We start from the raw sequence: 14470 nt of genomic DNA on the forward strand, positions 1-14470 counted from the left end.
ACAAGAGCTCTTCACATAAGAAGAATTTGAGCCTGAGTCAAGTCAAACATGTTGAAAACATTTATTGTTGCTAGCTGAAATGAACGAAGTATATATAGACTATCTTTGGCAGGGGTGTGCATCCCACCGCTTTGGTCATGGCCTTTGTCATCTAGGTGCTGCCCACCTTAGCCTCCGTAGACACCTTGGGCAGCCTGCTCCCTAGCGTCTTAGTTTTGCTGTACAGTTTGAAGCCTCTTCATTTTTGTCTTCTGCCTCCGAGCAGTTCTCAGTTTCTTCGTTTTTAAGAAGTTGTCTTCTAGTTGGTACAGAAAGTCTTCAATTCGTCCAACCTAGAAGAAATAAACAGAAAGGTTTTTTTTTTTTTTTGTTTTTTGTTTTTTGTTTTTTTTTTTTTTTGTTACTTGGGAGTTCTAGTTGGAATGTGGACTATCCCCAAAGGCTCATGTATTTGAGCATTGGCTCCCCAGCTAGTACTGCTATTTCACAAGGTTGTGGAACATTTAAGAGGTGGGGCCTCACTAAAGGAAGTGCATCATTTAGGGTGAGCTCCGAGGTATGACTGACTGTCTGCTCTCTGCTTCCTGACTTAGACACAATGCGACCAGATGCCTCTTGCTCTCGTATCCCACCTTCCCTGTCATGTGGACTCCATCACTTCTGAAACTATGTGCCAAAATAGAACCCTTCTCCCTTAAACTGCTTCTTTTAAGGTATTTGGTTGTAATAATGGTAAAAGTAACCTTCACAAAGCCTTGGAAACATGAAAATGAAGAATTTAAAAAATTGAGTCCCAACCACAGGACCTATTTCAGTGCAATAGCAGAGACAGTACTGGTAGACACACGGGGAAACAGGGACTTTTGTTTCTGGTTTCCTTGCTTTGCTCTGCAGGCTTGTAGGAGCTGGCTGTTCTACTTCACCCATCCAGCAGGGATGGAGGAGCATATCACATCAATGTTCTTTCTGGCAGCCAGCAAATCAAGGGATTTCAAAGGAATGCATGGTGTAATCATGGCCGTTTTCTCTAGCACTTGAAAAAAGCCAAGAGAGGAAGTGAATCTGCTCCCTCAAAGTGGGTGAGTCCAGCATCTCTGTACTCGGACCCTGGCCAACATGGGAGAAAACGAGATATTCCATGTTGTCTTGGCAGGAGCCATTGCTCCACTAAATCAAAGAAGAAATTTGAAAGTACATTTTCTTTAGAACGAAAAAAAAAAAAAAGAGCCACACCCTAGCAACAAGATCAACAATGACACAAGGCCACACTGAGCAATAATTCTTGGGAAAAGAAAAGCTATTAATTTTTTCAAAGAAAATCTGCAATAATCCAGTGGTAAATGGCTAGATATATTTTATAATGTTTTCTGAAGAAATATAGGATAAAAATGTCCATATCTGCTGAATTGGGCTCTCATGAAAGTCAGTAGGTACACTTCACACTTAGCCTGGCCTTCCGGACCTGCACACGGTGTGAGTCTAACATCACTCACTGCAGAGCCCCTGGTCATTGAGTCAGCTCAGAGCTGGGCCACTTGCTATTCAAGGTGCCATCTACTTAGGATAAAAGCACTTAGGACTTCAATTTTCTAATTTTGAGTCCTGCTCTTAAACCATCTGATTTATCATTCAGGGCTATATCCAAAAGATAATTCGGATTGTCAAAGTGAGAGCGCTAAATGGCTTTACTCGTCGGCATGTTATGCTATGGACACATCACGCCTGGTGACGGAAACATTGACTGGGTCTGTAGGAAAACAGATAACTTATTTATGCAAAGCAACCCTTTCCGAGAACCTTTCCGAAGTTATATCAGGTAAATGTCTCCGAAAGCACGTTGCCTTTTATGATGTCTTGTCCTTACAGGAATCAGCAAAATAGCCTGAAATAAGCCAGTTTTATTTACTCCATGTATTTTACACTGTTCAATTTTCAGGCAACTGGCGAGTAAAACCAAAAAGAAAAGCAGCAGCAACAACAAAGTCATTAGGTACAATCAAAGCAAACACAATGGCGGACACCGCCATCTCTTTGGTGACTGAGCTGGTGACTCCTTCCTGCCATTTGCACTGACAATGTGTCATTGTCAACTTCTCTACAATTACAGTGTTCCCAGTTGGCTCAAAAACAATTTGAAATGGCAATTATACTTCAACAAAAACAAGTCTTCTCCAACAAGAAAAAAAATAAATCATTCAGAAGTGAGCGCTGCTTTCATTTTTGTTTGTGACAATTGTTTTAACAAGAGCAGGGTTGACCAAATGGGTTCCCCTTCAGAAAAAACAAACAACCAACCAAAACAAAGCTATTCAAGTGTGGTTGTACAAGCCAGTAATTCCAGCACTTGGCAGTCTAAGCCAGAAGATTTGAAGTTGAAAACTAGCCTGGGCTACAAAAGGAGGTCCCGTCTTAGGGAGAAAAAAACTTAAAAGAAAATAAAGAAAAATGCAAGCCCAGTCAGTGTGGTAGAGAACAGGAGACTGGAGCCGAGTGGTCTAGCCTGAGCACCACTGATGAGACCATGCTCACATCCCACCCAGCCTGTCACATGTCACTCTCTCAATCTCCCCACGCTGATACCGCAATTATCCCTTTAAAGTAAATCTGGCCTTGTCTGTCTTGGTTAAAATACTTTAAATGAGTTCACACGGCCCACACGATGCCAGTGGACCCGTGAAGGGTCTCACACCACTGCATCTGCTTTAGCCCTGCGATATCTCTCAATCACGCCAGCGCGCCAGGTGCCTCTGCATCCTTGGCCCTTCTGGGGCTTGGCCTTCTGCGAGACCCCATTTCCTTTGCACTTCTGGGTCAATGTCAATGCCTGTGTAGAGTCTTCTTTTATGAACCAGCCCAGGTTGGCCCTTAGGAATGTATTCTTACAGTTGAACAATATGCATCTCTGCATACTAGACGTTTTTTTAAAAAAGGTTTTAGGTTAATTTTATGAGTATGATTGTTTTGCTTGCCTGTATGTATGTGTACCATGTGTGTGTCTGGTGTTCTCAGAGGCCAGGAGAAGGTGTCCGGTCTCCTGGAGTTGACATTACAGAAGCCTGTGAGACACAATGTGGGTGATGGGACACAAGCCCCCCCCTCCTCTGCAAGAGCAGTAAATGCTGCTAACTCTGAAGCTCATCTCTCTGGCCCCAGTGTTACAAGTTTTTACTCAGTAACTTATAATGACTTATATAATATTTATTCTGTGAAACTAATCCCATACTGTCCTTATTCTCAGAACCTAGGATTTGATGGATCCCAGTAACCCTTCACTTTCTGGAAAGGGAGTTGAGCAGATTTTTCCTACACTGCAATTGATACAGATGCAGCATAATAGGCGGCTTTCTTTTCCCTTGTAGGATAAAAAGACATCATGTCCACAGCCCACCACTCCCTCACCTTTGTCTGGTTTCCAGACGGTCAAGGCAAGGCAATAAGCATGCGGTACACTTGGTATGTTTGTGAGATCCCTAGTGATGACTCAGCAAGAGTATGATATTCTTGGCTTGGCTTATTATATCTTTGCTTTGTGTGCTTTCTGGGCCTCACGTCTTATTGATGTTTTGTATAATAAGAAGGGTAACCTAGATAATTCCAAGGCCACACCCTGTCATAAATTCCTGACTTGGACTCCCATGAGATCTGGTAGTCTGGTCCTAAGGATACACACACACACTTTCAGTGCCGGGCTTTTCCCTCGGATTACACTGTTAGGCCAACAGCATGGTATTCAGTAAAGCAAGTCAATTTGTGCGCCCGTGCTTACTGAAGCACAGGAGAGCTGCGGAAGGGTTTAGTAAAACTGGGTCTTTAGTTTCCTCTTTTAAGTCAGAAAAAGAAAAATGTTGGTTGAAGGGAAAATAGATTCATACAACTAAGAACAGATTGCGAATGATAGAAGGTTCTATAAAGCCCTCAGGGAAATGAAGCACGAAGAAACACACGAGGAAGTGACAAAGAGAGAAAACGAGCCTGTTTGGGGCGCAGGAGTTTTTAGTCTCTCTTTTTGGCGCATCGTCTATTTGCAGTGGTGTCAGGCTGCTTGGCCACTCTGAGTCCAATTTTTCCATTTGCAAAACGAACAGGTAACATTTCCTTATGTGCGCATGTGCCAGTGCTGACTAGGGGCCGCGGTGGCGTGGGTGAGGGGCTGATGGCTCTTGCAGAGAAATCTGGATGTTTGATTACTGCAGGGAACTGAAGTTCTCAGATGGAGGGCAGGCTCTGTTCTACTCTGTGGGTATTGGTTATCAGTTATATTCAAGAGTCAATAAATTGTTCATTGTCATTAAGTAGAGTTTGTTTTTTTTGAGATAAGTTTTCTTGTGGCCCAGGCACATGTATTCATTACATCTGTCACCTCATTTACATGGTGCTGAGGGTCTAACCTAGGGCTTCCTGACTATGAAGCAAGCACTCTACCAATGGGTCTACATCCCTCTTTCTCTCTTGAACTTGTTAAAATCTTAACTTCTAGTATTTCAAATATGTAGTTTTAATTTTTATTCAATAATTCAATGAATCTTGATCCTATCCACCCTAAACTGTCCCCTCTTACTCTCCCAGATGTTCCCTCCAACACGTATCCTCACCACCTTCATGTCCTCTCTCTCTGTGATAGTTTGGATAAGGATGGCCTCCGTAGGCTTATATATTTGAATACTTAATCATCAGAGAGCGGCACTATTTGAGAAGGATTAGGAGGTGTGGCCGTGTTGAAGGAAATGTGTTACTAGGGGTGGGCTTTGAAGATTCAAAAACCCAAGCCAAGCTCAGTGTTTCTCTCTCTACCAATGGAGCAGGATGTAGCTCTCAGCTACTGCCCCAGCACCTGCCTGCATTCTGCCATTCTCCCTGCTATGATGATAATGGACTAAACCTCGGAAACTATAAACAGGAGCCAAATAAATACATTCTTCATAAGAGTTGTCTTGGTCATGGTTTCTCTTCACAGCAATGGAATAGTGACTGAGAAGTTGGTACTAGGGACTGGGGAATTGTTGTGACAGGCCTGACCATCCTGTTTTTTTGAGAACTATTGAAGACTATGGGACTAGAAAGGCAGATGGGTGCTTTAAGTGGGGATTAATGGACCATCTTAGTAGGAGCATGGAAGGCAATGCTGAGACAATCTGAACCGTGGCAGCCTAGATCAAGGTGTTTTAGAAGGGAAGAATATTAGCGTGGCCTACAGACCATTCTTGTGATATTTTAGCAAAGAATGTGACTGCATTTTATCCTTGTCCTAAAAATCTGCCATAGCCTAAACTGAAGACTTTTGTATAAATGACATTGGCAAAGGAGAGCTCAAGACAGCCTAGTATTGACTGTATCACATGGTTATTAGTGGTCACTCTAATGAAGATCTATACTGAAAAGGAGCAAGTTGAGCAATGAAAAATACAAATTGAGAGGAAAAGGAACACCAGAAAATATAAATGTTAGAGCCAAATTCAGTGCTCAAGGAGATAAAAGTTTAAAGAAAAGCCTGATGCTAAATAGAATAAAGGGAGTGGTGAGCTCAGAGCCAGATCCCACCCAGCTAAACTTCCAGCTTGTAGAAAGGATTAAAGGGAAGCTTAAGCAATGATGAAAACCATCAAAACCAGTAAGCTAATGCAAATTTATTTGAAGGAGGGGCCAGGTTCCAGTCACAGCAGGCAGCAGAACTTGGCACCTTCAGCTATGTGGAGAAGAAGGTTGCAGAAGCTCCCTCTGTGACTAAAGAAAGCCACTGAAGTCAGAGATGTCCCTGCATGGAGGCCTAGAGAGGCCACTGTGTGAAGCTGTGGTGGTGAAGCCAGGGTTTAACCAAAGACTTCACGATGTTAGAGATATCAGAGTTGGGATAAGTGCCAAGGAAAGCTGCAGGCAGGGTGTGGAAACAGAGAGGGGTTGTGTGCTGCAGTCACCAAAGCTGAAAAGAGTTGGAGATCTGAAGAGTGTTTTGACATCAGACATGGGGGTGTAGAATTAAAGTTTCCCTCCTAGTTTTCAGTCTTCTTTTTGTCTAATGTTTTCTCATTATGATCTTTTCTCTCCCTTTTGGAATGGAAATGTATATTCTGGGACATTATGTGAAGTATGTGGTCTGTTTTTTGATTTTGATATTATAGAAGATTACAGTTAAGAGATTGCCTTGATTCTCAGAAAGCCTTTGAACTTTGGACTTCTTAAACGTGTTGAGATTGTAATTTAGACTATGGAGACTTTTGAAGTTGGATTAAATACATTTTGCATTATAATATGGCTATAAACCCATGGGGGTCAGGAGTGGAATGTAGACTGAATAAGAATGGCCCCATAGGCTTATATATTTAAAAGTTTTGTCATCAGGGAATGGCACTACTTGTGAAAGATTTGGAGTGATGTGGCCTTTTTGGGGGAAGTGTGTCACTGGGGGTGGGTTTTGAAGTTTCTAAAGCCCATGCCAGGTCCAGGGTGTCCTTTCCTGTTGCCTATGGATCCAGATGTAGAAATTTCAGCTCCTTGTCCAGCACAGGGCTCCCTGTGTGCTGCCAAGCTCTCCACCATGAGGACAATGGACGTTAGTTCTCTGAAACTGTAAGGAAGCCCCAACGAATGCTATTTGTTATAAGAGTTGCCTTGGTCATGGTGTCGCTTCACAGCAAAAAAGCGCAAACCAAGACACCCGTCAAGTCAAATTAGTGCAACTTGCTGGAACACTGCTGTTCTTGTTGGCTGGACCTTGTGTAGACCGTTGCTGCTGTTGAGTTCATGAGTGTAGTAGTCATGTTGTGTCCAGAAGACAGGATTGCACCGCACTCCTCCCATTCTCCCACCCTTCCATTCTTTCTGCCTCCTCTTGGTGAAGCTCCTTGAAACTTGAGATAGTTGATACCGCTCTGTTCCATTTGTGACTAAGCACTCAACAGTGACTTGCTCTTTTCGTTGTTGTTGTTGTTTGAATCAGAGATACTCTCACTGGTTATCATATCAGACTGGGGTCACTCGAATCCAAAGTGACTATTGTCCTTTTAAAAAGAAGAGCTTTGCAACAGAGGAATCTAAAATGGCTGGAAGGTGCTTAAGGAAATGCTCAGCATTCTTACTTATTAGAGAAATGCAAATCAAAACAACTCTGAGATTCCATCATATACCTGTAAGAATGCCCAAGATTAAAAACACTGATGACAACTTATACTGGAGAGGTTGTGGGGAAAGGGAACACTTCTGCATTGCTGGTGGGAATGCAAGCTGGTACAGCCCCTTTGGATGTCAGTGTGGCGATTTCTCAGAAAATTAGGAAACAACCTTTCTCAAGTCCCCTTAATATCACTTTTGGGTATATCCCCAAAGGATGCTCAACCATGCCACAAGGACATGTGCTCAACTATGTTCATATCAGCATTTTTTGTCATAGTCAGAACCTGGAAACAACCTGAATGCCCCTCAACTGAAGAATGGATAAGCACACACACACACACACACACACACAAAAGAAGAGCTTTAGAGAGATCACTCAGAGAAAGTCAAGTGACAATGATGGTACAGATTGGGGTGTTGTTCCCACAAGCCAAGACCCCGTAATTACAACCAGAAATCCCAGATACTAGGAGACAAATGCAACAAAACAGACCCTCTTCTTGCCACTCAGGAGGAACTAGCTTTGTGTGTGCTTTCATTTCAGACTCGTAGACTTTAGAACGGTGCATTTATTCCTTTCATTTAAGTCACTCAGTTTGTGACATTTGGCTACAGCAGGCCTAGCAAGCGAATTTAGCCAATTAACTAACTCACAGAGAGCTCAGATTTGCTACAGCTTTCTCCTCCGGCATGGCTTTGGTTCTCTTAGTTCACTCTTCACAGTCTGAAAAGTCCTCCCTTGGTTGGATCCCCCTGTGCAGGCTTAGTCAACAGATTGGAAACCAGAGTGGTCTGCCAATAGCGGCAGTGTGAGCTCTATCTCAGGGGCTAGAGAGATGGCTCAGTGGTGAAGAGGGCTTGGTGTTTCCCCAGAGGACTGGAGTTCTTTGGCAGTACCAGGTCAGGCATCTCACAAGGGCCTCTAATTCCAGCTCTAGGGGCTCTAATGCCCCTCTTCTGGTCTCTGCTAGCACATAACCACACATACACAGACAGACACAACTGAAAAATGAAATACACTTTTTTGAGATAAAGAAGTCTATCTCAAACATGAATTAATGAGTGGTTAAATTATCCAAATAAAGAAAATATTAAATTTGGGCTTTATGTTAGGTTTCAGGTTGTCTGGTTCTAACGAGTGGGTATGTCTAAAAGGGTTTGCTTGTAGATGTTTACGACTCAGGAATTGGAGGAGAAAATGAATCAAAAAAAGAAAGAAAGGAAGGAAGGAATAAAGGAAAAGGAAAAAAAAACTATAAAAGATTTTTCCTTTAGAAGTAAAAGAATGAGCAACCGGAGTCAAACTCTCCAGGAATAAACACTAGGCTCATGTGACTGCGGTACTGGTTAGAGAATGAGAGTGTGTTCTCAGCGATTAGCAGTTTGGGCCAAAAATCCTCCCAGCAAAACCGATACTTTACTCCAGCACAGTGGGTTTGATTACATGACTTTCTTTCCTCTGTTCCAGCTTAATTTCCAGACCAAATGCTTTTAAATATTTATCGCCCTTAATGGTTTGAATTTTAATTCTCATTAGAATTACAATTATTTCCAAACATGCTTGAAATTGATTTCTGAAGTAAGCGCAGCTCTGAACCAGCACTGCTTCTGCAGTTGCTTTTGGCTACTGTTCAGTCAGGCCCTGGTGTTTCTCTTCCCTGACTTAGTGGATTTATTGTCTTCTACAACATGGAACTCTCAGGTGTTGGGACCAAAATTGTTAACAAGCACGCAAAAGACTCCATGACAAACACATACCGACTCCTGATAAAAATACCCTCCATGACAACACCTTTGATCTTATATAGAGCTAGAAAAAAATCCTATTATTAAGCATTGGTATCACTTTGTCCAGGGACACATATGCTGTGGTCTGAACATGGGCATCTCCTGAACATTCTCCGTTGAAACCCTCCCTGATGTCATAATAGAGAAGGTGGTGGTGGCCACAGGCTGGAGAGCTGGCTTGGTGGTAGGAGAGCTTACGGCTCTTGCAGAAGACCCAGTTCGGTTCCTAGCACTCGTACCAGGTGTCATACAACCTCATGTCACTCCAGCTCCAAAGGGCCCAGCACTCTCTCTTTTGGCCTCTATGGGTATCTACATGCTCATGCACGTACCGCCCCGTGAACATAACTGAACATAAAGCCAAAAAGAATAGAGAAGATGGGGCTTTGGGGAAACGATCGGATCACAGAAGCAGGGCCCTCGTGAATCACTGCTCTTAAAAGCAAAGCCCAAAGGAGCTTGCTTGTCTCTTCTTTCACACAAAGACACACACACACATACACAGACACATATACACAGACTAATAGACACACAGACAGACACATACACAGATACACACACAGAGACACACAGACACATGCATACACTGACACATACACAAAGACACACACACAAATAAATACACATACGGCTCAATTATTTTTTTTAATTTATTTATTAAAGATTTCTGCCTCCTCCCCGCCACCACCTCCCATTTCCCTCCCCTTCCCCTGATCAAGTCCCCCTCCCTCGTCAGCCCGAAGAGCAATCAGGGTTCCCTGCCCATATGGCTCAATTATTAGAAGAGAAATAGCAAGGACCCTTGCTATACACAAAGTCTGCTGGTACTTTAATTTTATACTTTTCAGCCCCAAGGAAGGTAACAAACAGATTTTTGTCATATGCCATTAAGACTATGGTATTTTCTTATCATGACTAAACAGATTAAAAGTTAGTGATTTTTTTTTTTAGAGTTTAAGTGAAAAGGTTTATGTGAAGATTGAATGTGTTTTATCATCGCTATTGTTGTTGAACAGAGTCTTATTATGTAGCCCTGGCTGGCTTCAAACTTGCTCTGTAAGCTGGGCCAGTCTTGATCTTGTAGCATCTTTCTCCCGGCCTTCTGAGTGCTGGGCCCACAGGCATGCACCAAAAAGTTGAGCATGTTACCAAAGTTTTCATTTTAAGGTAACTGCAGATTTGCATTCTCTAGTCTAGGAAGAGGCACTTCAGGAAGAAGCTGCGTCCTCTTCCCAGGTCTCACGAGGGTGATTAACATCTCGAACTACAGAAGAACACAATAGTCAGTGTATTGACGTTGATACCTACAAGCAGCACGTGGATTTTACAAGGTCTGGAACAGCTGCCATTTTTCTCTCTCTGGTCCTTTCTTTAAGCTGTCAACTACTAATCAGTGTATCACTGAAAGAAGTCTAAACAGACTCACTATCTAATTCTATTCTCCTTTGGAGGTCTATTCTGACAAACACATCTGTTTCTTGTTACTGATGGGCATAACCACATGATCTAGATAAATAGTTGGTGAGCTGTTTACCCTATGAAGGATGCCTAGATCATTTAGATCATTTACATGTTGCGGCTACTGTGAATTAAGTTGGCATGAACATTTTGCACCTGTTTTTGTGTAACTGTAAATCTTCATTTCTCTGGGATAAATGCCCAGGAGAATAATTACCAGGTCATGTGGTAGCTGCATATTTATTTCATCATATTAAAGTATATTAATTACATAAAATAATGTATGTTATCACTATATTTTATACATGCATAAAATGTACTTTGATTATATTTACCTCCCTTTTCCCCTTCATCTTCTCTTCCTTTGTGCATTTTTTTTTAATGAAATGGCCACATTCTATTCTTATTGGCTGCACCTTTTTCCTTCCCATTGGAAAAGCTGCTGTGACCCAGTTCCTCACATCCTCACCAGTATTAAATCTTGCAGGATTTTTATTCTAGCTGTTCTGACAAGTATGGAGGGACGTCTGCAGGCTTTGTCTCCAGGCTACCACATGCCATTGTCCTCCATTTTCTTTACAGCTGAATTTTGAGAACTTTTTTTTTTCGAGACAGGGTTTCTCTGTAGCTTTGGAGCCTGTCCTGGAACTAGTTCTTGTAGCCCAGGCTGGCCTCAAATTCACAGAGATCCACCTGCCTCTGCTTCCCAAGTGATGGGATTAAATTTTGAGAACTTTTGTACATTTAATTAGTTAATTTATTTTTGAGTCAATGTCTCACTATTGCTGGCCTTGAACTCACAATCCTCCTGCCTCAGCCTTCTGAGGGTTTTGATTACAGGCATGTTTCACCACACTTAGTTTATATATGTTCGTATATGTGTGTGCGTGTGTGTGTATGATTATATGTAAGTATGATTAGATATATGGTTTTAAAATGTTTTTCTCATTTTGAACTTTCCTTTTCATTTATTTAATAAGCCTTCCATAGGAAAAACAAAAAGGTTTTAATATTGAAGAAGTCTATTTGTTGATTAGATTGTGATCACAGCGTTGTGTCAAGTTAAGGAGATTTTTGCTTACAGTATTGCTGCTCTTATGGTTCTTCCTCATGGATGTGCTCAAGCTCCCAATCCATTTGCTGAAAATATTATATTCTGTTTATTGAATTAACTTTGCACTTAAAGAAGCTGAAATATTTTTAAATTGCAAAGGATGATATTTCTTTATTCCTTTAGAAAAGATTTGCTTCATTATTTGTGAATCCGTATGTGTGTATCTGTGTGAGTGTGTATCAGGCCAGAAGGTATCAGATCTCCTGGAACTGGAGTTATTGGTTGTGGTAGTTTGAAAGAAAGTGGCCCCAAAGGGAGTGGCACTATTAGGAGGTGTGGCCTTGTTGGAGGAAGTGTATTAATCACTATGGGGGTGGGCTTTGAGGTCTCTTTGCTCAGGATAGGGCCTAGTCGACTTCCTGCTGCATGCAAAGTGTAGGACTTCCGGCTCCAGCGTGAACATAATAGACTCTGAAACTGTGAACGAGCCACCCAAGTTAAATGTTTTCTTTGTAAGAGTTGCCATGGCCATGGTGTCTCTTCACAGCAATAAAAACCCTACCTAAGACACAGGTGGTCTTGAGTCACTTGCTGTGCATGCTGGGAACTTGAGTCCTCTTCAAGCAGTGCTCATAACTGCAGAGCCATGTCTCCAATTTTCCTCCTTTATTCTCTAGCAAAATCTGTTTCCATTGTCTTTGTCTAGAAAACTCTTGTATGTATCAGACTTGTTGCTGAGATTTTAATAGAAATTATATTCAGCATGCATATCTATGTTCAAAGGTTGATGTGAACCCTGTTTGCTTCTGCCATTCGCTGCCAGACAGCGTCTCTCTCCACTCATCTAGATCTTTGGTTCCTTTCTTTGTTATTTTGTAGTTTTTAAAGTAACACACTAATTCTACAAAATGATGCATTTCATTATGCAATTTTCATACTGCTTTGTAAGCTCCGTGAATACGTCCTGTAAATGTTGTCTTAGACTCACTGGAAACATCTACTCTGAGCAATTGTTAATGCTCTGTTTCTCCTGATTACTGCCGGTACAAATGCAAATGAGCTTTGTTCATGGATCTTCACTTACAACATTGCTGAACCTACATTATTTTAAACAACGTGTGTGCGCGGCATGCTATGGGATTTTCTACGCAGACAATCGTGTTGTTTATATAGGGACAGTTTTCTTCCTGTACACTACTTACATCCTGTACACTCTTTCTCATCTTACTGCAGTAGCTGGCATTTCCAGCTCTGTGTTGGGTAAGGGTGGTAAGGAGTGACATCTTTGCTTCGCTCCTGATCTAAAGGGAAAGAATTCATTTTGAAGTGTGTTGTTAGCAGTAAAATCTTTGCATATGTTCTTTAACAACTCAATGAAATGACTTCTATTTCTAATATTCCAAATATCATTTGATGGATGGTATCTAATTTGACCCCTTTTTGCATCAGTTGATATGATCATGTGATTTTCTTTTTTTAATATATGTGTGTGTGTGGCATGCATGTGTGTAATGGACAAGCATATATGCACATGTATGTACACACATGTGGAAGCACAGGTTTATGTAGGGATGGTCTTCAGTTGACTTTCCACATTAGAGAAACCCAGAGCTCCAGGGCATGGCTAGTCTCTACCTTCCCAAGGCATCTAGATTACAGGCTGGTGTGCAACTCCCCCCCCTCCCCAAGAATTTACAAGGGTCCCCGGGATCCAAAGTCCAGTTCTCATGCTTGAGGGACTAACAAGTAATCAACAAGCTATGTCCCCCATAAAAAAACGTGATTTTCTTTTTGTAGCCGATAATATGACAGAGCAAAGTGATTTTTAAAATATCCAGATACCTTTGCATCTGGGAAGCAAAAACACCATTTAATTATTATAGTACTTTTACATTTTTCCAAATTTTATTTGCTAATAAGTTAAAGGTTTCCTCATCTTTTTTACAAGGGGTGTCAGTTTTCAGGTAAAAAAAAAAAATACCTGAAGAGCTCGTGTCTAGTTTAGTGATAGAACGAGGCCAGGTTTGCCACAAAAATTGGCAAATGGCTACTTCTCTTATCTCTGCAGAAAAAAAACCCCCACACTATTGAATTGGTGTTAATTCTTCTAAATATAGCTATAGTAATTGTTCACTAAAACCAGATTTGCCTATGGCTTTTGTTTCAGGGAATTTGTCATTAAAGGTCATTTGGCCTATATTGGGCAAGGTATTGGCTCTTGTTTTTTTTGGAATTGGTACATTTTATCTGCATATGTATTTACTTGGGTAATTTCCTATTCTTCTCATGTCTGCTGCATTTATAGTAATCTCATTTTATTTGTGTTGGTGACTTGTGTCTTATTTTTCTTTGCTAGTTTTGCAAAATGATTAAAATCCTTTATGAACAAAATGCACATTTATTGAGTGCAAACACTCGGGTAGATATTGGAACTTTATGTCTTAGGAGGTTGGACGACTTCACCAAGGTTAAGCAATAGAGTCCAGACAAGGAGGACTTGGGCTTAGGCTTCCTTCTTCCTGCCTCAGATACCACCGATCCTTCAATATGTGTTCTCCAAAAGGGTCAATCGTTTATTCGGTTGTTTAACCCTTTGCTTGTGGATGTGTTAATTGGTTATTTGATTGTTTAACCCTTTGCTTGCTAATGTGACATTCTCTCCCCTTCTTTATTTCGATCATGGGAGAGTTTTTGTTGCTTGGAAGGCATTAGCCAGTTCCACGAAGTGTAATTTCTTACAATGAGGTGATGTGCATTGAACGAGTAGAGATTTACAATGTGCCTTAAGGAAACAAGAATCTGGGCTAGCAGAAGCTGCTCCGAGGGATGACCCATGCGCATTGCCAATTTTTTCTCCTCTACAGGTTTACTGAGGGCACTGGCCAGAATTCAGCTCAGGTGGCAAAGGCATTGACAGCCTATCAGAAGAAGTGATTTAAGCTTTATTGGCCTGTTCAGAGGCCAGCTTTTGGTTGCATTGATTTCCCAGTTTTCTCTTTTCAATTTCATTGATTTTTCATCTTGTCTTTATTATATTCTTTGTTTTGCTTGCTTTGCGTTTCT

The 14470-nt window shown here is 41.4% G+C and overlaps 1 protein-coding gene across 1 annotated transcript in view; it reads right to left on the bottom strand.

Moving 5' to 3' along the window:
- Window positions 1–209: 209 nt before the first annotated feature.
- The window catches only part of Spata16 (spermatogenesis associated 16), a 252045-nt gene continuing 237784 nt past the window's right edge, over window positions 210–14470 (bottom strand). Inside the window, exon 10 of the mRNA XM_050142057.1 lies at window positions 210–332. Coding sequence (XP_049998014.1) covers window positions 210–332 — 123 coding nt within the window. The remainder of the gene's footprint in view (window positions 333–14470) is intronic.

Source organism: Alexandromys fortis, unplaced genomic scaffold, assembly GCF_014885135.2.
Source record: "Alexandromys fortis isolate MF-2015 unplaced genomic scaffold, M_Fortis_MF-2015_v1.1 scaffold_41, whole genome shotgun sequence".
Taxonomy (NCBI): Eukaryota; Metazoa; Chordata; class Mammalia; order Rodentia; family Cricetidae; genus Alexandromys; species Alexandromys fortis.